General features: G+C 41.0%; 2 protein-coding genes across 2 annotated transcripts in view; one reads left to right on the top strand and one right to left on the bottom strand.

Annotated features, from left to right (window-relative positions):
* On the bottom strand, nucleotides 1-23249 carry lsm6 (LSM6 homolog, U6 small nuclear RNA and mRNA degradation associated). Its single transcript, XM_008302716.1, has 5 exons — nucleotides 23235-23249; nucleotides 4769-4824; nucleotides 4254-4359; nucleotides 4059-4172; nucleotides 1-326 (listed from the first exon to the last, which is right to left on the bottom strand). Coding segments are annotated over exons 1-5 (312 nt in total). The 5' UTR covers nucleotides 23236-23249; the 3' UTR covers nucleotides 1-291.
* Nucleotides 18160-24035, top strand: part of znf827 (zinc finger protein 827) — a 70379-nt gene continuing 64503 nt past the window's right edge. Inside the window, exon 1 of the mRNA XM_008302726.1 lies at nucleotides 18160-18355. Within this exon, the coding sequence (XP_008300948.1) occupies nucleotides 18313-18355 (43 nt within the window). The 5' untranslated portion in view covers nucleotides 18160-18312. The remainder of the gene's footprint in view (nucleotides 18356-24035) is intronic.

Here is a 24035-nt window from a genome sequence, read left to right as displayed (position 1 = left end):
TTTATGTTGAATTCTAATTTATTGCCTCGCTACATGTTTCATTGGAGTGCACATTTTACAAAGAACATACAGAGTTTAAATTGTTTTACTTGAGATAATACCACAAAAATGTGTAAACAATGTTCACCGAATCAGACATAAATCAAAAATCAGAGTTTATTAACTTACTCCACTTGTACAAAGCAAACATTTTCCAGGACTTCAGACTTTACAGAACCAAAAACTCAACACAGCTGTCCTCTGAAACGGCAATCGCTAAAAAATAAAAATGAAAAGACCAAACAATCTCCACTACACTTTCCTCTTCTGGGTGCTGATGTAAAGAACTGTAGGAGGGAGAGGGGAAAAACAAAGACAAAAATATGAGTTTGAAGTTATACATAATACAACGATAATGCATGAAAGATATATTTTTCTGCTGTCCCAAGATATGAATACACTCCCCCTGAGGCCTCTTATTGCAGTGATAAATTACTGTGAAAATTGCTACATACTGGTTGTTAAACATCAAGGGAATATTAAATGATTAGTTAAATAGGAGAAAAAGCAAAATTGAAGCAATCACAGTCATCCTCAAATGTATTCACACCCTCCCATTAAAGAAGGAAAAAAAACAGCTGTCACTGGAATAAGCTGAAATTGACAAAAGTAATAATAAATAAAAATGTAATGAAAATCATGACATTGCTTTTGAATCGTGGTTTAACAGAAATATTTTAAAAAGAACAAAAAAATCCCAACAAAACAAGCATGATGGGACACGTAAACTAATATTTAGTTGAACAACCCTTTGAGCCAATCACTGCAATCAAGTGTTTTCTGTAATTCTCAATCAGACTTCTGCACCTGTTGACAGCTATTTGGATTTTGTCCCACTGCTCATCAGCAAAGTGCTCTAATTTGTCCAGGACAGCTTCTTTTAAATTAGTATTATTATTCTTTTCACCCACAAGTCAAAAGCAAAGTCTTATTTCACTATATTATAATTCAGCATTTTTTTAAAAAATGTATTATTACTTTTTTTCAGTTTCTAGTTATTTGAGTGACTATTAGGAATTTTGCCTTTTCTTTAATGGAAGGGTATGAATACATTTGAGGACGACTGTAAAAAAAAAACAAAAAAAACACTGTACTTCACACAACATATATAGTGCTTGTCCCTAAATATAGCTTTTATTTGGGTGGCCAAAACCAAATAGAGCTGATCCCAGAAAAAAGAAAAAGTCTGCTGCAATGGTGCATTCACATGAAGCCGATGGTCGGCTTGTGACTACAATGTTCCTTACAACAGCTGACTCCTGACAGTCAGTGCTATTTGAAGTCACCCCCCCCATTCACTTCCCATGGTTAACCACAAACAAATGCTCTTTGGGAGACACTGACCCACTGAAGCACATTTCTCATCTTAAAGATCAGCGGTAGAATTGCTTTGTGCTGGTCACACTGAGTAGACGTATATGGCTGCAGGGTGTATTGAAAAGCAGATAGATAAATAGCTTTTTCTGATTGTTACGTTTCCTTAAATTTACATTCATCAACCTGTGTCTGTTTTGATTAAAATAGCACTACCTAGGGACTGTAAGCTCTTTTATCGCGCTGAAACTCCACTGGCCGCATGACTCACGTACGAGATTGAATCATACAGTAGATACAGTACCTGCCTCGTGTCTGGAAAATGTAGACAGACAGAGGAAGCTGCAGACTACAGTTCAATAAAGCAAAGTTCTGACGGTTATGGTGAATACAGAACAGATTGAACTATATGTAATCGCAAGATCCTTGGACTGAGTTGATACTATATTTAAAGGGACACTCCAGTGATTGAATGTGAACTCTTTCAGGATACAGTTACTGGAATGTCTTTGTATTGATAGAACCATTACTGTGGATAGTAATATAAGTTTCCCTATATTACAGTACCTCTGCTGATTAACATAAAGACTATTCCTATGTAAATTTATATTAGTGTTACACCTAATGCAATGAAATTCAATACTAAGCTGACAAGGACTTCTAAAGCGCAGCACCAAATTGCTTTGGTGACAATGTGCTGTGTCACTAAGAATAAGTAAACAAATATTGAATCAATTTATCAGTCATCTTGGGCAGCAACTATTTTGTTCATTAGTAAATTGCTATTTCCAGTTCATTGTGTTCTTTATTTAAAGTCAAACAGACATAATTAACTGCTGTTGATACTGTTAAATAACTTTTATTCTAATAGAAGTTGTTCAATTAAAAAGTCAATTATCCCTCTGTACACAAACCTCCCAGCAATAGTTTCAAAAAAACATGTTGAAATATAACAGTAGGCATAGCACAATTGTACTTTAATAAAAAATAATAAGTTGGGTTTAGCTAAATCTGTTTCAGGGTCTTGGTGTTGTATACGGTGGCTTTAATGACAAGTAAAATGCCTGCTGTTACAAAAAATCGATTTCAGTAAACTAAACAAAGACAGTTAAAACAGTATGCTACAATATTAAACCTTGTGAGGCAACAGATGCCCTAACTTTAATAGTAAATCAAAGGCAGACTAAACAAAATACCAAGGAACATTCCAACATTGCAGAAGTGTCGTCATCATTATCTGACAAACCTTGGCTTCCCCTCAAAGAGAACAACAGAGCAGGTTACATTTCTCAGTCAGCAGGCTACTTTTTACATACAGAGTTCCTCATCTAGACTTGTCATATTGAACATATTGTAGTAGAACCTAGAACAGTCACGGATAAGAAATCTGGATATTTAAAATGGTGCCAAAAATCTCAACTATGAAGTGGAGCCCCTGTTTTTGATTAAGATATCACAAACCCCTATAGTCCTGAAGGAGATTCTGTGGCCTGACTTGAGATTAGTGGGTTAGCGAGGTAAGTTGAGCTTAAAGTCAGAGTTTTCAGTGTCATGAAGGGGGCTCTCTTTTTACCTGCCAGATCTCCATGGTGACTGATGCTGTGGCGCTAACCTGGTCAGGAGCAGGTTATGTTTAGAATTTCAGATTTAAATCGGCTGGAAAGAGCGTCTCCCTTTAACCAGATCGTTTCCTGACTATTATTTATGAGCGATCCAGATTCTCAGCTGACGGAATGTGTTTTATATGCAAACATGCTGAGTCGTGCGTTACTAATATCACTGAATGAAGCCGTGTCGCACACAGTATTGCATTGCCTTGGGAACCCGACATGTATGTAGCTGGCAATGCAGAAATCACATAGATATGTTTTTATGTTTGGCTCTGATTTGCTGTCAAGTCCATTTACTCTACTGCTACTGCAGCTGATAAAACACAGATTAGAAAATGGATTATTCTCCTGGTATTTACTACAGAGAATATCCAATCAATAACATTAATTTTGCTTTGATTTGGCCAAAAATTAAAGTGATATCCTACATTATGGGACAGTGTCAGACCTAAATGCACTTCAGTACAAGATCAGGTTTAAATATATGAAGCTTAAAGCTGAACTTTAACATGCAGCTGTCAGTTGGAAATAAGTGGCTACATCAGTAAAAGTTTTCTACCAGCAATTCTGTCTTGCACCATTTGCAGTAGCGGCGCTTTTTACCGTCATAAATGTTTATAGTCCTCATTGTTCTCTATTAAAACAACCTATTGACTTAAGCAGCTGCACACAATCATTTTATTTTGTGCAGAAGAGTCACGTGACGCATTAAACACCCCTTTTTATGTGAACGCGCACAGAGTCTGAAGCAGAAAGTCTGAGCTGACAAAGATAGTTGATAACCACCTTCATGATACTCATTATCTCTGATTGCGGCTTTCGTTTTTTGTTGAGCCGTCTTACACAAAGAAAGCCTGGCTATGTCAAACTTGCTTCGTAGGATACCCTCTGATTAGGTCCTCCATGTCAGTCATACAGATTAGTTTCTTCAGCTTTATAATGCCTCCTGAAGTTTGCACACACACGTGCCATAACATTTATGCCATTTATGAACCCAATGATCGCCATATCTTTGCATTTATGCCAACCTGTAAAACTAACCATGCATTTCTTGTTGTAGGTGTGTGAATATGTAAATAACCAGCAGAATCTTACCATTGTTTCCTCTTAGAAAGGCATCCCCATACTTGTTCTTCAGCTGTCCATTGACATACTCCTCTGTCTGCTCTATGGCGATGTTCATGTAACCATCCAAACAGGCCAGAACACCTGCAGACAGACAAACACGTTCAGTGCTTTATGTTAAACTCATCATTTTTCGGGAAACAAGTGACACAGCAGCTGTATTACCTCTGTAATCGACACCAGAGTTCAGTTTGACCACCACAGGTCTCCCAATGATCTGCTTCAGAAAGTCACTCGGGGTTTGCTTTCTAAGACTCATCTTGACTGTGATCTGAAAGGATTGAAGATAAACAATAGATGTAATGTACGCAGTTTACATTAAGTAGCTACATTAGCATAATACTCGCCCACTCTCCCATGCGCTATGGCGTTCATTTAACTAACCAAACAGTCAGGTTTATATAGTTTTTATTTAGTGTCGTAATGTTTCTGATGTGACTAAACACAAACGAAACAAGTGACAATACTGTATGAACATGTAGCATTAGCTGCTAGCTAATTGGTGTAGCTAACCTGCTAACTGCAACTCTTCAATGACTCTTAATGACGGGAGAGGGTCGTTTTTCTTGTAAATACGTTGTTTACGTTTTGTGGCATCAACGCGGACAAACAGCACATCGCGCAGAAAAGCCTTTTAATTTAATTATCAGCAGCCTAATGTTTAGTAGCGTTTCACTTACCCGACAGACGTTTTCCAAACGATTGTATTTAGCATGGACGGCGAACTGACCAATCACGAGCTTGCACTCGACGGAACCTGCGTGAGGACAAAAAACCTAAAATGCGCAGCGGAGTGTGTGAAGCGACAACCGCGCAACCTGCAGACACAACATTAGCCAGAGACGAAGACCCTGCAGGTATGTTGTGGTTTGACAGCATGACATTGTCTAACGTGTTGAAGACATGTTTTCAGTCAATCTGTTTGCAAAACTGTAGACTTCTCTGTAATGCATCCTGCAGCTTTTTTTTTTTTTTTTTGCAGCGATGGAGAAATGTTGCGACGCCTGTGATTGTACAAAGAAAATAAGTGTCTTGTCAAGTTGTATATGTGACTCGTTAGTATTCTAAAATGTGAGTACTAGTCTGATCCTAGCTCCTAATGGACAACTCATCTGTGTTTATTAAAAGCTAAAATAACAAACCGTTCCTTTGTATTTCATAATTTGGAAGTGTTTTTCATGTATCTGATACTTTATATTCACATAACTTGTAATCTAGCTTAAAATATCATGACCACAGCAACAGAATTTAAGCTTCAGGCTGATTTTAAACAGAAATATGTTCGAAATCACTACCTGAAAAAAAAGTCAGAGCATTTTTTTAAAAATTATTATTATTTAACACCAAAATAATATTTAAGCTATATAAAAGCAGGTAATCCGGACAACATGTTGCTGATAATAATATTGATAATGAACACTATGTTGTCTTGGTAAAATCAAAATATAAGAGATCAATGTTCATTATATAAATGTTTTCTCCTGTTAACAATTCATAGTTTCTTTCAGTAGTTCATTCAAATTTAATGTGTGACTGTTTTAAAAATACAAATGCATCACTAAAATTCTTAAATAAAGATTATGTGGAGAGTTGATTTTTGTATAGCTTTATACAATAATTTTGTCCAGCATTTTTGTGGCTAAACATCAATTCCTGGAAAGCCCTGAATCTCCCAGATGTACATATGCAGATTATATGCAACATAATCTGAGGGAGGATTTTGCTGCTGTGTTCTTGCACAATGCTGCGTTTTTATCTACAGTACAGCTTCCATCATGGAGACTTGCAGACTTTCACTATCTGTTATTGAAAAATGGCTGCTGCTAAAAAGTGGAGTTGGCGACCAGATGTGCAGCTCTGGTTTGATGTCTGCCAACAAGAAAGGAAAGCAGCATCTGATTCTTACTGTAAGTACAGAACAGAGAACTAACAGGTAACTGTTTGTATAATTAATTTACTCTTTTTGTCAATTTTCAAGAATTTTTCTTGGTCTAATTGATGACTTGTTGCTTTCCGTTGACATGTGATAGCAAAGTGACTGTTTTGAGGTTTAATGTTGAGTGAATGAAACAAGCAGTGTGAATACATCAGTTTAGACTGAGGGGATTGTAACAAACATTTTTCACCATCTTCTGACATTCTTAGACAAAACAATTAAAGACTTTGGGACAACATTTTGGTTTCTTAGGGAAGAGGAGAGAAATATATGGATAATGTTGGTATAACATACATATTTGGACTAGAACTACTGAAAATTCCTAAATGTTTGTAATTTTAACAAATTTGTCCTGATATGAAAATTAAATGTTTTAATTTCCACAACTAACAATTTTACAACTGTATTTCACAGAGACCTGATATTTCCGACTAATAGTCTTATTATTACAACATAAATCATAATTACATTGCAGATACTTAACTTTTATAGTCTGGTGTCTGAAAATGACTTTAGTGAGCTTATGCCTCTTTAGATTGCATATTTAAAAAAAAACTGTAACAGAATTATTTTCTTTTCTTTTCTTTTTTACAATAAAGGATATCTGCTTTCAAATGTTTAAAAAAAAAAAAAAATGCCATGCAAAAATTAATGAGATGCGTTATAATTGGACTAGGATTCTTAGTTTTTATAAGTAATTGAAATTAAGCGTTGCAAAGGTTTCAGATCTTTTCATTATACTTATCATGCGGTGGGTAAGCTGTGTTGTGAAGGATAAGAGAAAGTCTACCATCTGATAAAACTCAGGTTGTTGGGTGCATGACCCAAACAGTGCACAGCTTGGGAGGTACATGAAAAATGGTGTAGGGGGGGAAATAGGGATGAAATGGTGAGGTGAAAGATAGAAGAGGATAGAGGGCGGGAGGATGTGCCAGTACGTGTTAGCAGAGACAGAGCGGTTGAGAGAAAGAGAGAGAGAGGCAGAGAGACGGCGAGAGAGAGGGGGATTGTGAGAGGTGGAATCATAAAGTACTTCTTGTGTGTCTAGACAGGTTGCTTGTTAGCAGGGCATGGCTAGCCCTGTGGAGGCTAGAGGTTAATTTGGTATCTGCTGCTGTGTTAAACTAAGGTCAGTACTACAAGTCCTTAAGTCATAAACAAGAGTGGTTAAGAGCCATGTATACACCTAGGCACCGGTTAATGAATATTCAATGAAGTTTTTTTTCCCCTTGTCCCCTGTTCCTTTTGTCGTTGCTTGCTTTGAAGAAAATTTTTGGAAAGAAAAAAAAGCTCAGTTTAATCTCTGTGGCCTTCAAAAATGACCTCTGTGCACTTACATTTACTTATCCTTTGTTATCATAATACATGGCCTTAGTTGTAATAGAAACTATTACTATTTGAAATGTGGCACGCTCATTATGCACTTCTGTCCCCGAAGGCACCAAATGTAACTACCCATAATTTGATTCCTTAATACAATAAAACCAATGATGTAATAATAATGTGATCTTTTTTTCTTTTTTTTTTTTTTCAGGTCACAAAGTTTGTGGTCAAAGTAAAACTCTGACTTATGGTCAAGGCTGTGTCCTCACTGGCATTTGATGCAGAGGTTTTAATATGCAGCTTTGTGCCTGGCAGAAAATATGCTTGACCTGAGCTCTCACAGACAAATCATGGCATCCACAGGCCCTGATATAAGTGTGTTTTGCTTGTAACTGGCAGAAAATTCACCAGCGATGGATGATAAGTCAGCCGCAATAGAGGTTAATTGTAAACATTGACACTGTGGTCTAAAATCATGGTTAAAATTGCATCCCATTGCACCACTTATTACATGTCAATGGTGGCCACACATTCTGCTGCCTATACATTATTTAAAATTAAAGCGCGTAGGAGTTTAAAATGCCAAGGTTTTTTACATCCTCTGTAATAGCAGGTGAATACATAAGCATTAGCAGTCTTTGTTTTTGCTTCCTAGTTTCGAACTAAAATTATGGATGACAGCTAGAATTTTAAAATATATTAATAATATATTAATTAATTAGCTGTCATTATTGTTGATTGGTAATCAGTCTTTTTTTTTTACATTCAGACAAGCTCACACTTTTCAGAAGGTATTAGGTAACAGATTTTCCTGTCTTATATGAAATCGTTTTTGTTTTTGTGTTAATATAATATACAATGAATAGCATTATATGTCACGTTTTGTTTGAATTTAAAGCTGCTATACTCAAAATGAAATGGGTCACCTGTAGTGACAAACTCATAATGTGTTGTTATCTGACTGTGCAGTTCCTCTCAGCTTTTTGGAGCATTTGTGTATCTTTAAGCTCATTGTTTTGGGTTTACAGCTTGTTTATGCTTCCCCCAAGACACCACAAAAACAGGTAGTATATGTTTAATATAGCTCTTTGTAATCCTTCAAATATACTGGGATCTTCTGTATGTTACTCTTAAATTATCAGCATTTTAAAGTAGTTATAGTATGAGAAGGTGGAGACATATTGGTATTAATACTCGGGGTAATATCAGTGTTAACATTAGGTTTATTGGCAGCATTGTTATAATCAGTCACCTAAATTCATATTAGAATAAATGTGTTAGCTATCTGATGTACACGTCAGCTCAATGAAGTCACATTCTAATACTTCATTTAAATAAACATGTAACCTTAATGTCTGGACAAACAGTGAGTGATTTTTCTTCAACAATGCTCTGACCATCCAGTGTTAGAGTGGTCAGCCAGAAAGCATAACAGCAGTGCTGTCAATTGACAGACAAATCCCGTCTCCATCTCCAGACCCCTTAACCCCGAGGGACGGGCTAGTGAAATAGAAAGATTATGGTGACGGGAGATGCTATTGTAGGTGGGAAATGGGGGACTGGACCAAAGCAGGCAGGGGCTCGAGGTGAGTGGGAATAAGGAGGAGGGGGCACATCCCTCTTGTATCCTAAAGCAATATGCAGGACGGGGTAGAGGTGGGGGATGGCAGTGCAGGATGGGGAGAAAGTCTAGACTGCATTGACCCTTCTGAAGCCAGGTTTTCTCTTCAGGTCAAGCTTGATATGGAGAAGATAATGGAAAAGCTTGGGGGAGTTTTCAAATAAAAAAACAGATTGGTAGACCGAGTATCCCTGTTCTTGCTTCAGTGTAATCCCTAACTGTATGGAGGTAATAGCTTGGAAGTGATGGGAGACCTGTCTTCCATCAGAAAGGGGCCAGAAACCTCCATTGCATAGCTTGATGCTTGAATCTGTTGCTTTTGTAGCACCAAAGGTTGTTTTAAATGGCTGACTTGTTCAAACCTCTTGTGACTCTGTCTATGCCTGGCCTTAGCTGTACAGCAGCTACAGCATTTACCAAAACAGGTAGTCTTCACATCCTCTATATAGTCACTGAAAGAGTTCTGAATCCCTTAATCATGGCAGATAAATGCCAAACAATGAAAATTTGCCTGCCTTGGTAAATTGCTCACAAAGTGCAACGAGTGTCCCTGTGCGTTGGGTTTTTGCTCCTTATTATTTCCATGCCAATGACACTTTGCTCAACTTCCACTTAATGACTCAGCTGTGAGCGCTGACAGTTGACAGTGGCTGGCTGGCCTGGGGGCCCCACGCTGAGAGAAGGGGGTGGCGCAAGGCAGACTAGGTGGGATGTAATCACTCCCTGTAATTTGGAGGAAATCCACTGAGCTGCTCACAGTCAAGATGAAAGCCCTCCTCTTGTTCCGTCTCTTCACAGCCATCAAGCTTCACTGCTTGCAAAAGTCTGAAAAGAGAGGTTCAGAGAACCAATTCTGCCTGGTTGGTGTCCCCCAGGGGTTAGTCCTGAGACCATCTCAAATCAGCTACAGCCCTGGAGCCATGTTCTTTCCCCAAGGAGTGGCACTGCAGCCAGACAGTCAGACTGCCCATCCTGTGCTGTACGGCCCAGGCGCAGCCAGCCAGCACACAACTCTCCTGAGATCCTCCTTAGTGGAAAGAGAGCTCAGTGGAGCTTATGCTGTGGGCTCTGCTTGTATCTGGCTGTCTGTCTGTCTTTCTGTCTGACACTGTCCCATGTCACCTTATCCTCTCCTGTTTCCCTTTAATATCTCAATCGAGGCAAAGAGGGAATTCATTTTACGGCTCCGCATCCAGTGTGTGTGTGTGTGTGTTTTTTTTTTCCTATTTGTCACATCGGGGGTGGAAAAAAGATTTTATACAACACCTAAACTGAACAATTGCAACAATATAACAAACCTGTGAGGATAAATCTGGAAGAAAAAAAAACATGCTACCATAAAAATAATTATGTGTACAATCACTAATAATTACACTTTGCTAAGCTCAGCATACTTTATTGTGTAAATGACAGCCAATTTCACAAGAAAATTTGACTCAAGCCATGAGCAGATTGCCCGGTTTGATCACTTTGTCACGCAATGCTATCCTACCAAGTTGTCAAAGGGACACTGTAGTGGTTTTGCTTGATAGATGGTGAATGGTGCTTATACAAGGAGCCACTCCAGTGCGCCCATAAATATGCATCGTGACATTTGGAACAAAGCCGCTCGTCCTCTCTTTCCTGATGAGCTCTGCCTGCATACTATAACATATTGCCATACTGTCACACCTTGTGTTTCATAGCCAATCTCTCTGTTCATCAACTTGGCAGATAACCTCTAGATGCTGACAAATGATATGGGGGATGGCATTAGGGCTCTATTGTATGCAAAAGCAGGAGGCAATTTTCAACGCGGATACTTATACAAGTAATTAATGATTAATCCTATTATTTAATCATGTATATAATGTACAGTTAAATAAATAATTAAAGCAAAGATTCAACTTTGCACGTTCTTGAACTTGCTTTTCCAATAGTTTGGAAAAAGACAATCAAATTTTCTTATTGACCAACAACAGGTTAAAGGTGAGGACGTGTCTTCACATTCGCAGACCATAGTGAGGCAAGTGCAGAAGAATGCTCCCTGTTCTCACTGTAGCATTAAGAACATAGCTGGCCTGTTTCTCCAAACACCTCATTGCTTTAGAAAGGAATAAATATCCAAGACAGCCAGAAGCAGTTCCTTTCAAATCCCACACACACGCATATCTCTCTCTCCTCCATGTCTCTCCCTCTCTCTCCCTCTCTCTCTCTGTCATTTGACCAGCAGTGCTTCCTGCCACTGAGGACCTGTGACTCAACAGCCAGAATACAGCAATGTTCTTTTGCCCACCCTCTTGAATATTCATAGAAATAAGAGGACTGAAGCTCAGACCCATCCATCTTGTATGCATCCACATTTATATATAAAAAAAGGAAGCCTGCGTGTGTGTGTTCGGGGGGTTTACAAGCTCGTACTAGATATCTAAACGGGTGCTGAGGGAGAGGGGGCGTGGGGGGCTGTTTTACACTAATTTCTTTATCCCTTTCACAGGAGTGCCATGTTACAAGAGAATTCCTGAGGCGAGCCAATGGCCCGATAAATCTGCCGGAGCCTCTCTCTCAATTTGTCTCCGTGGAATGTCAGCTGGCAAGTGCCCAGACACTGAGAACCTCTTTTCACAATGCGCCAATCTAACAGACGAGATCCCATGTTGGAGCTACAGTACAAGGACTGGCATGGATAAATTGCCACGTGCCTTATCTATGTCTCTTTATGTCTAACTGTCTGAGGTCTTGCTCCTTACACGGCCTCCGAAGGCCACTTCCTCGCGGACCTGACAGTGAACCTAAATGGCTGAGTGGGTGACATTGACAAAATGCAGGTGTCACAAAAGAGGAACCTGTGATATGACACAGATGCTGTGTCAACCCGTCTTACTCCATATGACCCGCAGTGTGAACAGAAATTGTTCTGTTTGGTGTCGTTCATCACTGTGTGGCGCAGTCTCCCACATAGCTCGGTCCAGGTGGCGGAATGGCAGAGTGGGAGAACAGACCATGTTTGTGTGAAGATGCAACAACTATCTCTCTCTTTTTCTTTCTCTCTCATTCCCTCCCTCCTCCCTCCCTGCCTCCCTCCCTCCCTCCTTCCCCTCTCCCTCTCCCTGTTCAAGCAGACTGCTGTAGCACTCTTTGTACTCTATTTAAAGGTTGTAGGTTAGCAAACAACAAGATGCCTTCCCACCTGTACCCCTAAGTGAGTCATGAATGAATTCATCCGCTTATTTATGTACAGTATTTGCAGTAAAAATACATGCATATATACAGATAGACTAGAATAAAGGGCTGTTGCTCATTAGCCGATTGAATAAAGTTTTCATGGATGCTTTCATTAATAACTTTGCTGAAATAAAGTTTAATCAAAATGTCTTACTGTCTTACAGTATAAAAATCCTATAAAAATCTGTCTGATATATCTGCATTGTATGTTTCATGTTTTCTATGAAAACTGTGTAATGTCCTTTGTTTTATATTGGCCGTGTATATGTGTGACATCAAACTGTAGTAATCTGAGTAAATTAAAAGATGTTTATTTTGTTAAACAAAATTTTAAAACCCAACTGAATGCCACCCTATCCTCCACAACTCTGAAATTTCAACACAGCCAACCACACAAGCGTATTTAAGGGGGTTCATGTTACTGCATGACAGTTGGCATGACTGTAAAAAAAAGGCATGTGCCAAGTGGAGCTGCCAATGCTCAGCATGGCTGGTTTTAATATTTTAATGTGTTTCATTACAACATTATGGGCCAGATAGCCTTTCTGACGTCCAGACAATTGTCTGCAAATGAACAAGATTACATGACAAGCCCTGAATGACAGAGCTACCCACTGTTGCCTACCCTCGCCACTTATCTGATGGTAGCCTAGCAACAGATCCCTGACCTGGCTTTGACCTCCACCCGATAAGGTCAACACCTGAAGGCTCTCCCATTGGAAGGCTGGCTGAGAGAGAGGTGGAGCTTGGGGATGTGGGGAGACAAAGGACTCACAGAGCAAGGGCAGCCTCCTCTGCATATAGTTGCCTGCTCCCTGCTAACAAAAAAAAAAAAAAAAACGCTCGTACAAAAGCGTGCCAGACCTCTTTGCTAGAGTTCATTATACCTGCGTGTTTGAGTGTGTGTGTGTGTGTGTGCATGTGTATTTATGTGTGTCGAAAAATAAAAAGCATTTGCCGGTACAGTATCCCCTCCAAGCAAATTTGGACAGCAGTGCCTTATTGTTCAAAGGGTCAAAAATGTTTTCCCCCTCAACGCAGCATCAATGAGAGGAAACACAGCAGCTGTAACTGATCATAACGAAAACTATTGTGGTGACAAATAGAAGGGACACATTATGAAGGAGGTGCTGAATGTGAAATTAATCGACCAGAGCAGCCTACCCTGATAGACGTCCCCCCTTCTCTATCATTTGTGTGCATGCACACATACAAACCTCACTTGGTTTAACAGCAGCGATATGGAAGTTAATCCAAATTGTGATAGTGGCAATATCCTATTAGACCATGGCAATAAAATCAAGCTGAGACTGGTAACACATTACAGATATCAGAACATGTTCAGCACGCTCCATTACAATATGAAGTGACATTAATCAGCGGGGGTCCTCTTACACATACATAGAGGCATAAAACAAACATGCAAATCATACACACAGACGAGCACCAGGCTAAAGCACGGAGAAATAAATTTAAATCTTATTTTTATTGGTGAAGAAAAATATCACTCGCCTTTTACTAGATCAATTAAGATATATTGTAAAAAAAAAAAAAAAAAAAGGAAGAAAGAAAAGAAAAGAAAGATAGTCATGCAGCCAAGAGCCGAGAGGTAGACAAGTGAAAACCATTTCATAACACTTTTTGTAATTATTTTTGCTCGCCCAGCTTCGGGAATAAAAAAGTGATTTAGAGGCGGGTGGCAGATAGTCTTACTGTAATTCAGCATGCAAACTGCTTGAGATGACAAAAGAGCACATTGTTTTTAAGAACTGTGTTTGCAAGGGGTGTGTCACCGATCAGCTCGATGAATCCTTTCAGTTTTCAGTGTGTTTTTTTTAGAGCTGCATTTTATTCTAGTACGTCTCTCTATCTTTCTGATGTGCATATTCACTGAGGTTTTGGCGCTGCAGGGATGATCATTCAGCCTGTCAGGTTCGCCACCAAAATAACTCTTGTCCCTGAGTCGAAGGACCTTCGTTTCCCTCTAGGGCCTTTTGCAAGACCTCTGCCCCAGTTCACCCAGGGCAACCTAGGCTCCTCCTCTGTGTGTGTGTGTGTGTGTGTGTGTGTTTGCACTGTCTCCTTACTGCAGGGAAACTGTTGAAGGTCAAAGGGCAGGAAGTTGGCCACCTGCCTCTGTCACACTAGTAAAAGTAGTTGAGCAGAGAGAGGAAGCGGTAGCAGGCGAGGTAGACACACAGAGAGAAAACATGAGTAAACACTGTATGTGTGTGACAGTTTAATTTACAAGAAGGTCAGATGGGTTGTAGCTTAAGAGTCCTTAAACAAGTAAGTATCATTGTTGTTTAAGTCACATCCTCTAAAATTTCCAGCACTTTATGATGTTTTTTTTTTTCATCCACCGAGCACGTTTTTGGCCTCTGTGAAAGTTTGTTTATCTGATCTGCACACTTTATGCCTGATTAAAGGAAACAACTGCTATAGGCTTTTGAGTTCCCTGAGACCACTGCTTGCAAAACCTGGTACAGGGATCTCTCCGCTGGTATTTGCTAGAGGCGACAACCCTGCTCGCACCCTGCATAAATGTGCCAACCGAGGACGAGAGCATAGAAGGCCAGAGGGCAAAAAGGGAGTGAACCACCTGCTTCTGTCACACTGTCAGGATGAAGGCGGATGAGTGCAAATAGGGTGAAGTGTGTGTGTGTGTGCATGTGTAGGGGTTGGGTTGCGGGGATTGTGTAGGAGGGGGGGGACAGGTGGTACACCGGACAGCGCTGGCACAAGCCACCCCAGGATTTATCACTCAGCGACAGTCACGGCTGGGCAGGGGACAGATGTTTCTGTTTACCCCAGGGCAACATCTGACTGGCCGAGCCTAACGTTAGCCCAACCAGCCTATCCGGCGCAGGACAGGGCCTGGGAGGATTGGGGAGAGCGAGGAGAAGAGACGGAGAAAAGAACAAACTGGAGGATGCTCAGTTTGCCCCCAAGGCACATAAGCAAGTTAGCTCATTTCTCTCCAGTCTGCTCCATCCTCCACTGAAGCACCTGAAACTCATTTAGCCCCCACTAACTGTTGTGCCACTATAGGGAACCATTTTAATAAGTAGTAATAATGCCAACTGACAATTTAGGCTGTTATCAAAGCGGGGAATGTACACCGGTTATTGGGAAGTGAAACAAAACAGTTTTAATTGACCTTGAATATATTCACTTAGTCGGCAAAGCAGACAGTACAGTATATACAGTAAAAATGTGTTCCAGTAGGGAAATGTGAGAGCTGTCGTTGGCACTATAGCTGGGGCACTGCATCCCCGGAGCAATGAGGAACGACCTTTAGGTTCAACCCCGAGTGAGGTCATGTTATTGTTGCCATGGCTACTATCAGCAGACTGCCCTGCTGCTAGCATTACCTCAGCTGCCTGGCATTGTCAGGGTCAGAGAACAGGCTGTGACCTCCCTATGGTGACCGAAGTCAATAGGGAACAAAGGCACCATGAAGACAAACACTGATGTCCTACTATAGCTTATTGGCAGTTCATGTAAATGTTTACTGGAAACGATGGCACAGAATGCAGAAGTTTCACAGGTCTCCACTGATTGGAGTCTGGAATAAGTCAGCCTTGTAAATTGAGTTTGATATTACATGGAGTTTGCGATAATTAATGATCATTAATGTGGTGTAATAAGCTAAGGGTGGACACGCAGAGCAAGATTTAGCAGTGATTAAGCCATCCAGCATGCAACAGCTTAAAGGAGAATTTCAGCTGCTCGGGGGTTGTTAATTCCAAATGTGTAAGCATTTCACGAACAAATTGAGGAACACGTATCTGGGATTTCATCAAAAAGTACAAACCGGAGCTGCCACATCTCTGCTCATGTGGAAAAAGCCAGTTTGCTCTGCATTTACAGGCACAACAAGATGAACAGGATCACCTTTTCCATCTTTTACTACTCATTTCTAGCTTATCTGTGCACTGACATAATATCTCAAATATGTTGGAAAAACTCTTCAGTCAACTCAAAGTTGATTGTCGAAGTCTCTAAGAGCTGAGAACTCCTTCCCAAATCACCACAGAAGCCTTGTCATGTGCTTATTTTGTGCTGTACAAAATCATAAAGCATCTGCTACGAACAAAGAAATCCGAACAAATTTAAACCCTAAACTCATGTACTCTCTGGTCACCTGTCTATCTGTGTTTATCTGCAGGTGCAGGTTAGACAGACAGCTGCTCACACACAAACACAATCACACAAGTCTATTAAAATTGTCACGTAAATCATTGTAATATTCAGTATCACAACCCAACATTATCCTCTCCGAAACTGCAAAAACTAATGGGATGTCTTAATCATTTCATGCAGGAGATGCACTAATAAATCGCTCTTTGCTATTTGTGGAACATGTTTGTCCACTCTCCTCCTGATAGGCCCCATTTAATCATGTTGTTCTGTTTCCTAATTAGCAGAAATGCAAAGTGTCTTTGTCACCTGTGGACAGCCAAGAGGGCTAATTTGGGCTTTTCACTAATTGCCACGGTAACGAGCCTCCTGCGCCTCCGCTGGGGGTGGGTGGAAGGCATGGCAGGAGGAGGACTGGAGGATGGAAGGATGGAGGGATGAAGACACAGCTCTCCTCACACACGGCCGAGGTGTGAAAGAACGCGGCAGGCCAACAGAACGCAGCCTGGAGGAGTCCAACAGCAGGGAGTGGGGGACAGCCTGCGCTGTGAAAAAGCCCCAACACCCAGCTGAGAGGGAGGAGGATTCAGCTCTGGCCAGTTCTGCTCTCTAAACTTTGATGAGGAGATGACTACATTTGGTTGGATAATTGTTGGACATTTTTCTGACACTGACACCTGTTATTGCCCCCACCTGATTTAATACAGGTTCCCACACAATGTATCATTTTTTTTCTCTTCCCGTCACTGTTCTTATTATAGACAAATTCTAGGAATAACTCAGCAGGCAGTTTTTAAATTAACAGCTAGACATGTATGAAACCTGTGTGTGAGAAATTAGGATAGGAGGAGGGAGACAGAGGTAAACCAAAGTAAAGCATAGGAGGATGTTTGTTAATTTAATTTTGGCTGTTTTCGTTCACAGTTTGTGATTAAATAATCACCAAGTGGAAACTTTTGAGGGGAAAATGTGTGTATAATAAAATGAAATCTTGGAAATGTGGTTATCCCATGTTAAACCCTGGATGCAGCTGCTATATTATGAATGATACAAATGTATTAAACATTTTAAAGTCTTAACATTACAGCTGTGCACACAGCAGCATGAATTTAATGTTTAAATGTGTGTGTGTAAACTTAGTCTTCCATCAAATAACATCTCATAATTGTTTCACTATGCTGCAAATGTAATACTAATTTTTAATTACAATAAAAATGTGGCAACAGTAGTAAATTGTCTGTGGAGTTTTTTTTCCCCCCTCCCCTAATACACACCAAATTCATGTTTGACACGCCACTGCTTTATGTGTTTCTCATCGGTCCGAGCTGTGATGTACATTCATGTTTGCATCATCCGCATAAATTATTGTTATTATTATTTTAATTCATTTTTTTTAACAGCCGGTCAACTGTTATTTTTGATGGAAATTACAGCGAGTCCGTCCACGCAAATGGTCTCCATCAGTGCGGCGTCTCCGGCGACATTATTCCCTCTTTGCTTTCCTCTTAATATATTTTCTTCCCAGCAATACACCCTTAAAGCTCGGGGGCACCTTGTCCGTAACGCTGCTTCTCGGGGGCGAGCTCCTCCGATGTGTGCGTGCGCGCAAAAGAAGAGTGTGCGTGAGTTTGTGTGTATGTGTGTGTGCGCGAGGGAGAGAGAGCGCGTGTGAGTGTGTGTGTGTGTGTGCGTGCGTGCGGTGCGTGCGCGCGTGTGTGCCTGCTCTGCTGTTGCTGCCCTTTGATCCCTGCATTAGTGTTAGTTAGGGGCTCGGAGACACACTTGCACCGAGAGCAGCCATAGTCAAGACACGGCAACAACAACAGCGGCACCTCCTCCGCCTGTGTTCCCATTCCCCAACAATACACTTTAAACCGAGCAAAGCCAGGTGCACGACCAAGTCCCTGCCATCACTGGCGCCTCCAGTCTCAATGGGAAAAACCTTTTTTCTTCTTATCCCTAAACAAGGACGAGAATGTGATTAAAAACGGGGGAAAATGCCAAGGAGGAAGCAGGAGCAACCCAAGCGCCTGCCTTCACGTAAGTCGTTCACTCGTTTTGTGCAATTTTATCGGCTCTCCGTGTGTTTTGCGCAGTAGTTTAGGGTTAAAGAGGTGAAACAGACAAAAGACTCGGCGTAGGTTATTTCTCCCTTTTTAGGTCCGAGCGAGGCAGCCATGTTGTTGGCGATGGGTAACGTTAGCTCGGCACTGAGTGGATAAATGATACGTGGCTTTAATAAGAGTACAATCGATAGAGGTCCGGTTCCGCTAAAGGTTGCGGTCAGTTGGCATATGTGTCGGTTGTGTGTGAGCTATAACGGCCGAGCGTTTTCGGTAATGTGTTCGCCTCTGCTAGGTCGCTTTTCGGGTAGAAAGGGGAGGATCTGGGAGTCTGGCCGCAATAAAATGAAGGGTCAGTCGGATCAGACAAGCCAGAGTCTGGCTACCCATACCCTAGTGTTCCTAGTTAGCAATAGCGCTATATAGCCCCGCTCGGTAAACTTCATTTCCTCGGCGATAAACGTCTAACTTTCGCCTCATAGTTTGTGCTGCTCCAAATCGCGGAACCGAATTTGTTCGCGCTTGTTTGTCGTCGACTTTAAAAAGTGTAGTGAGGGGCTTTTTTTTTTTCTTCCTCCAAGGCAATGTATTTTTTTTCTACCCCTCCCAGTCTGCATGCAGGCTATGTCAGAGCCATGGTCGGTCACCTGAAGTTCAGGGTTTTTCCCCCCTTCCCTTTGCAGCCATTCATTGCAGACAGACTACGATCAATAACGCGGTTAGAAAAAGGAAACGACAGTTGTGCTCCGCTACGTTGCTTAAAATAACGCCGTGCCGCAGCAGAAACCCGCAATAATTCCCGTGTAGTTGATTTTGGTAGGAGGTTGGTTTACTTTTGTACATTTGACCCGCTGTATCTTGGATGTTCGTATTGTGCCTTTATCAGTCCAGATAATGAAGAGCTGCAGTGGCACACTCCGGCCACTAGAGGATTGCTCAGATGGTAGTGGCCAATGACAATGATTATTAAAGGAATTAGTCGAGAGTGACATTTTTTTTCCTTCTTCTTTTTGGTGCTCTTAATCATTTCTACTCAATACATGCGTAAGCAAACAGCTCAATTAGTCATTTTGGTATGTAAATGTAATGAATAACTCAGTGATTCATGTTTAAATCCACGAAAGCTTGATGCATTTATCTTGTGACACTGTCTTCTTCATTTCTTAAATGTCAGATTGTGCCAGCTGCTCAGCACAAGCAGCAGTGATCACAGTTTTTACAGTTAATATTCACTGATCTACTGCTCAGGTGTTTGACCTAGGCTTGAACTTGGGAAATTGCAACGGTTGGCTGGGAGGCACAGAGGTGGAGACTAGGTGACAGTGGGTGCAGTGACTGTGTGTCTGTGTATGTGTGTGATTGACTGACTGACTGACTGACTGACAGTGAGTTCTCACTGATATGCTGCATAAGGAGTGTGTAAGTCACATGGACCCTTCACAGAGCAGGGTCATGATATATAAATGAAAGTAGCCCATTGCAGCCTTTTTACTATCACTATGCATTGAGACGTCTTTGAGGGGGCTTGTGCACAGAATGTGTTTTCCTCCTCGTCTACCAAAGTCCGTGTTGTATTTTGTGGACTTGATGGAAATCATGAAATGCAAACAGTGGTACTTTAATTTAGCACATGAGCTGAGGTTGATTTCCCAGAATTACCCGTTTTGTCGGGGATATTCATCAGCTTGATTTGTAATTCCCTCTCTAAGAATGTTTCACAGCTGTTTGTACTGTGTAGACCACTAATGTTTTTATAAGTTCATACTTGCATTTTTCTCCTCAGAAGAAAATGCGTATAGTTTTGCTCAACTGCAGTACACAAATGTATACGTGTTTATACAGCAATCAGCCACAACAGTCAAATCGCCTGTCTAATATTATGCAGGTACCCCTCATGCTGCCAAGGTGGCTGTAACGCGTCAAGACATGGACTCCATAAAACCTCTGAAGGTGTCCTGTGGTATCACGCACCAAGGCATTAGCAGCAGATCCTTTAAGTCCTGTAAGATGCACGGTGGGGCACCATTTATTGGACTTGTTTTTTCAGCATATCCAATAATTGCTCAATTGGATTCGGATCTCAGGAATTTGGAGGCCAAGTCAACACCTTGAACTTTTTGTCACGTTCTTCAAACTATTACTTAACACTGTCTGCTGTGTGGCAGGGCACATTGTCCAGCTAAAAGAGGCCTTTCTCAATGGGGATACTGTTATCATGAAGGGGTATATGTGGTGGTTTAGGTGGGCGGTAGATGTCAAAGTAACATCCACATGAATGCCAGTATCCAAGGTTTCCCTATAGAGCACTACCTAGAGTATCAGACTACCTCTGCTGGCTTGCTTTCTTTCTATCCTGCATCCTACTGACATCTTATCCACAGGTAAATAACATACACACACACACACACACACACACACACACACACACACCTGGCTGCCCACATGATGTAAAAGAAAATCAGACCAGTCCACTGGTCTACTCATGTTTTTGGCAGTCGACAGTGGTCACTGTGGGCACTCTGACAGGCCACCTATCTGTCACAGCCAGCATGAAAGTTTTCAGCAATTTGTGCTACAATAGTTCTTCTGTGGGATCAGACCACACGGGCCAGACTTCACTCCCAGCACATATCATTGAGCCTTGCGCGTGCACTACGCTGTCGCCTTTTCGCTGGTTGTCATTCCTTGGACCACTTTTTGGTTGGTGCTAACCACTGCATCGTAGAAACACACCACAAGACCTGCTGTTCAGTAGATTCTCTGACCCAGTCGTCTAGCCATTATAGTTTGGCTCTTGTCAAAGCTGCTCAGATCCTCCTCCTTGCTCATTTTTCCAGCCTCCAACACCTCAGCTTCAAGCACCGACTGTTCACTTGCTGCGTGATATATCCCAAATCCTTTACACGTGCCATTTTAGCAAGACAATCAATGTTGTTCACTTCTCCTATCAGTAGTTTTATTGTTGTGGCTGTGTGGTTATAGTGTCAAAATGAAACGGATTGTATGTTTTGTGCAGACATAAAAGCAGACATGTTTTAGCACCTTGCTGCCAACCAAGGAGGGTAATGGCAATTGATTATCCATTACAGCATCTGAGTGTACCCTTGAATGTTGACTACAAAGACTTTGTTAAAAAGCAAGCACTGATATAAAATTACTACAATACTTAAGGACACACTTTGGTAGTTTGGACCCAAAAGGAAATACTTGGTAAAATCATTTTATTCATGTTTGAAAATAATTGCTAATGTGTCAGAAAAATGTGGACTGAATAAATGTAAGATCCACCTCTAAAAATGTATGAGCTTTGTTAAAGTTTCCTGATTTTAGACCACTGGTGTTTCAGAAGGTACACCGTTTGGTAATGAGAGCTGTATTTGGCATTGGTGTATGTAGTGTGGATCAGTCAAACATGAAGTCCAATATTTTATGTCTTTTGGGCATAAAAACCAAAGTAAGCCCATGTCAACCTTTCAATTAAGCTGCTTCGTAATTGGTCTGCAACAAAAATACTCTTCACCCACGTATCTGAAACCATGTACTCTCGTGTAGGCACTGTACTGGAGCACTGCTGTGCTCGTGTTCCTGGGTTTAAATGAAAGCCTTTTCTGATTTAGGAGTTGTTTCCCTCCTCAGTCAACAAACTGTCACAGAAAAGTATGAATTTGTCAGAAGCTTTTTGCGCTTTGTTTTGGATCTTCCCACTCTAGAATGGAAGTGTCACCTCATGCCATTCGCTGTCAGTCTGTGTGTTTTCATTATTCAGCCAACAACACCCTGGTGGTGTGCCAGCCAACAAGCACAATATCGAGCTTCAAATCTCTTCATCTGTGGTGAAAAAGGGCAAGCTAATACACTGGCTTTAATGCTGGAGGTGCTTTATCTTAGAACAGACCCAGATATATGGGTTGTGTAGCCCAGTGTGCACTGTCCTATTGTCTGTGGCACAGCTTGTGAGAAGAGACTATTCTTTAAGTGTGTGCGCATGGCACGCACATGTGAAAGTGAACACACAACCCTTTTTGTGTGTGTGTGTGTGTGTGCGCTTGTGTGTGTGTCTGTGGGTACATAAGCTGGCTATGGAGGTCACAGTACAGTATGGCGCCTTCACTCTGACAAGTAAACATGACCTTTGGTGCCACAGTGAAAACTGCCATTCTTTATGACCTTGTGGTGTGTTATTGTTTGTGTAATTTTGCTGCCTTATTACTCACTCTTAAAAGTTAGGGTCGGTGAACATGCTAAGTTTGGATATTTTAATGTATGTGACTTGAATAAGTTTGAGTAGTTCTAAATATCATTTTGTCATATTAGATGCCAAAATATACATACCTTAAGCTCTGTGTGCATTTGATAAAACAATTGCCCTTAATGCTTCTGAACCAGTTCAGGGGATCCGCATCATAAAAAACACAACCTTAAGTGTATTGGCAGGAACACTTTATCTGCTCTTGGTTATCTTCATTTAAAATGGAGAGATTTTGAACATTTTTAGGCAGAATTGTGTTCCTCTTCGGCAGCCAATAGCTGACTGACTGGGTGGCTCTCTACCTTACTGTAATGGCGGGTCACTGGCTGCCTTCCACTTGCTATGATTATAATGACCTTGGTGGGGCTGGGGCTTGAAAACATTGGATTAAGGGGAAAGGAAAATGAGAGGAGGTTTCCATTTCGCTCTTGGCATAAAATTTGCGGGGAATTTCTGCCAAGAATCCCCCACCTCACCACCACCACTGCCATGTCTCCCCTCAAGTTGATGGGGCTTGGGTGCACTGGCGGCGTCGGGTGAGTAGAGCTCAAGCGAATAATGATACACAGCCTTTAACTTAGAAATGAATTACAGGGCAGGGGAAAGGTGGTGGATGCCTTTCTAACAGTGTACTGTCTCCGAGAGAAAATGGAAACCTGCTTTCAGTGAAAATTCATATACAGCGGACAAACTAGACTCCGTCTTTTGTTTTATTTGATAGTAACAAAAATCACTGAGAGTGATGTGAATAAACAGTTAGTTGGGCAAGGTTTAATGGGCCTGGTTTCAAAGAAGTTGCTAAGCCTCAGGGTGAGGATCAATATTTATACACAAATGTTAACCTTATTTGCTACTTCAGACAATTGGCAAGCCACACAGACAGCAGGGTTTATTCAGCTTAAAAACAGCTCTTCAGAATCAAAACTGTGTGGGTCTGTATGTTACCCGAGAATAACGTGAAATTTCTCAAAATAACCAGTTTCACAGAAGTGTTGAAAAATTCATTTGAATTTGTGTACCCATTTGTTTCACAGAACAAATTCAAATGTCTGTATAGAACTAGCCTCATGCTTGGAATTGGTAATTGACTGAATGTTGGTGCAAATCTGTGTATGCTGGCAAGTTTGGCATTAACTTTTGTGAAGTTTTTGTTAAGTTTATCACTTCAGACCTGCTGAATGCAGCCATATCAATATGGAACTATAATAATTCAAAGGGTCAAGTATCTTTTCTCAGAATTACATTGACAGTAATTGTAGAAGAAGAGACCTTCCAGTCACAGGATCACTTCACAAACTCTTATCCTTGCACGGAGCATATGTCGTTGTGTCAAACTTTGTGCATAATTGTCATATCTCCTTTTCTATTCAAAGACCCCTTTATAGGCAATTATTGCTCATGAATACAT

This window comes from Stegastes partitus, unplaced genomic scaffold (assembly GCF_000690725.1).
Source record: "Stegastes partitus isolate 25-593 unplaced genomic scaffold, Stegastes_partitus-1.0.2 Scaffold37, whole genome shotgun sequence".
Lineage (NCBI taxonomy): Eukaryota > Metazoa > Chordata > Actinopteri > Pomacentridae > Stegastes > Stegastes partitus.
Note: the sequence above shows the minus strand (reverse complement) of the source record. Positions and strands in the feature narration are given on the sequence as shown.

Coding starts and splice junctions, on each gene's coding strand:
- lsm6 (XM_008302716.1), bottom strand. Junction 4,360..4,768: donor GTTTGGAAAACGTCTGTCGG/GTAAGTGAAACG, acceptor CAATCCTTTCAG/ATCACAGTCAAGATGAGTCT. Junction 327..4,058: donor CTTTCTAAGAGGAAACAATG/GTAAGATTCTGC, acceptor TCCCTCCTACAG/TTCTTTACATCAGCACCCAG.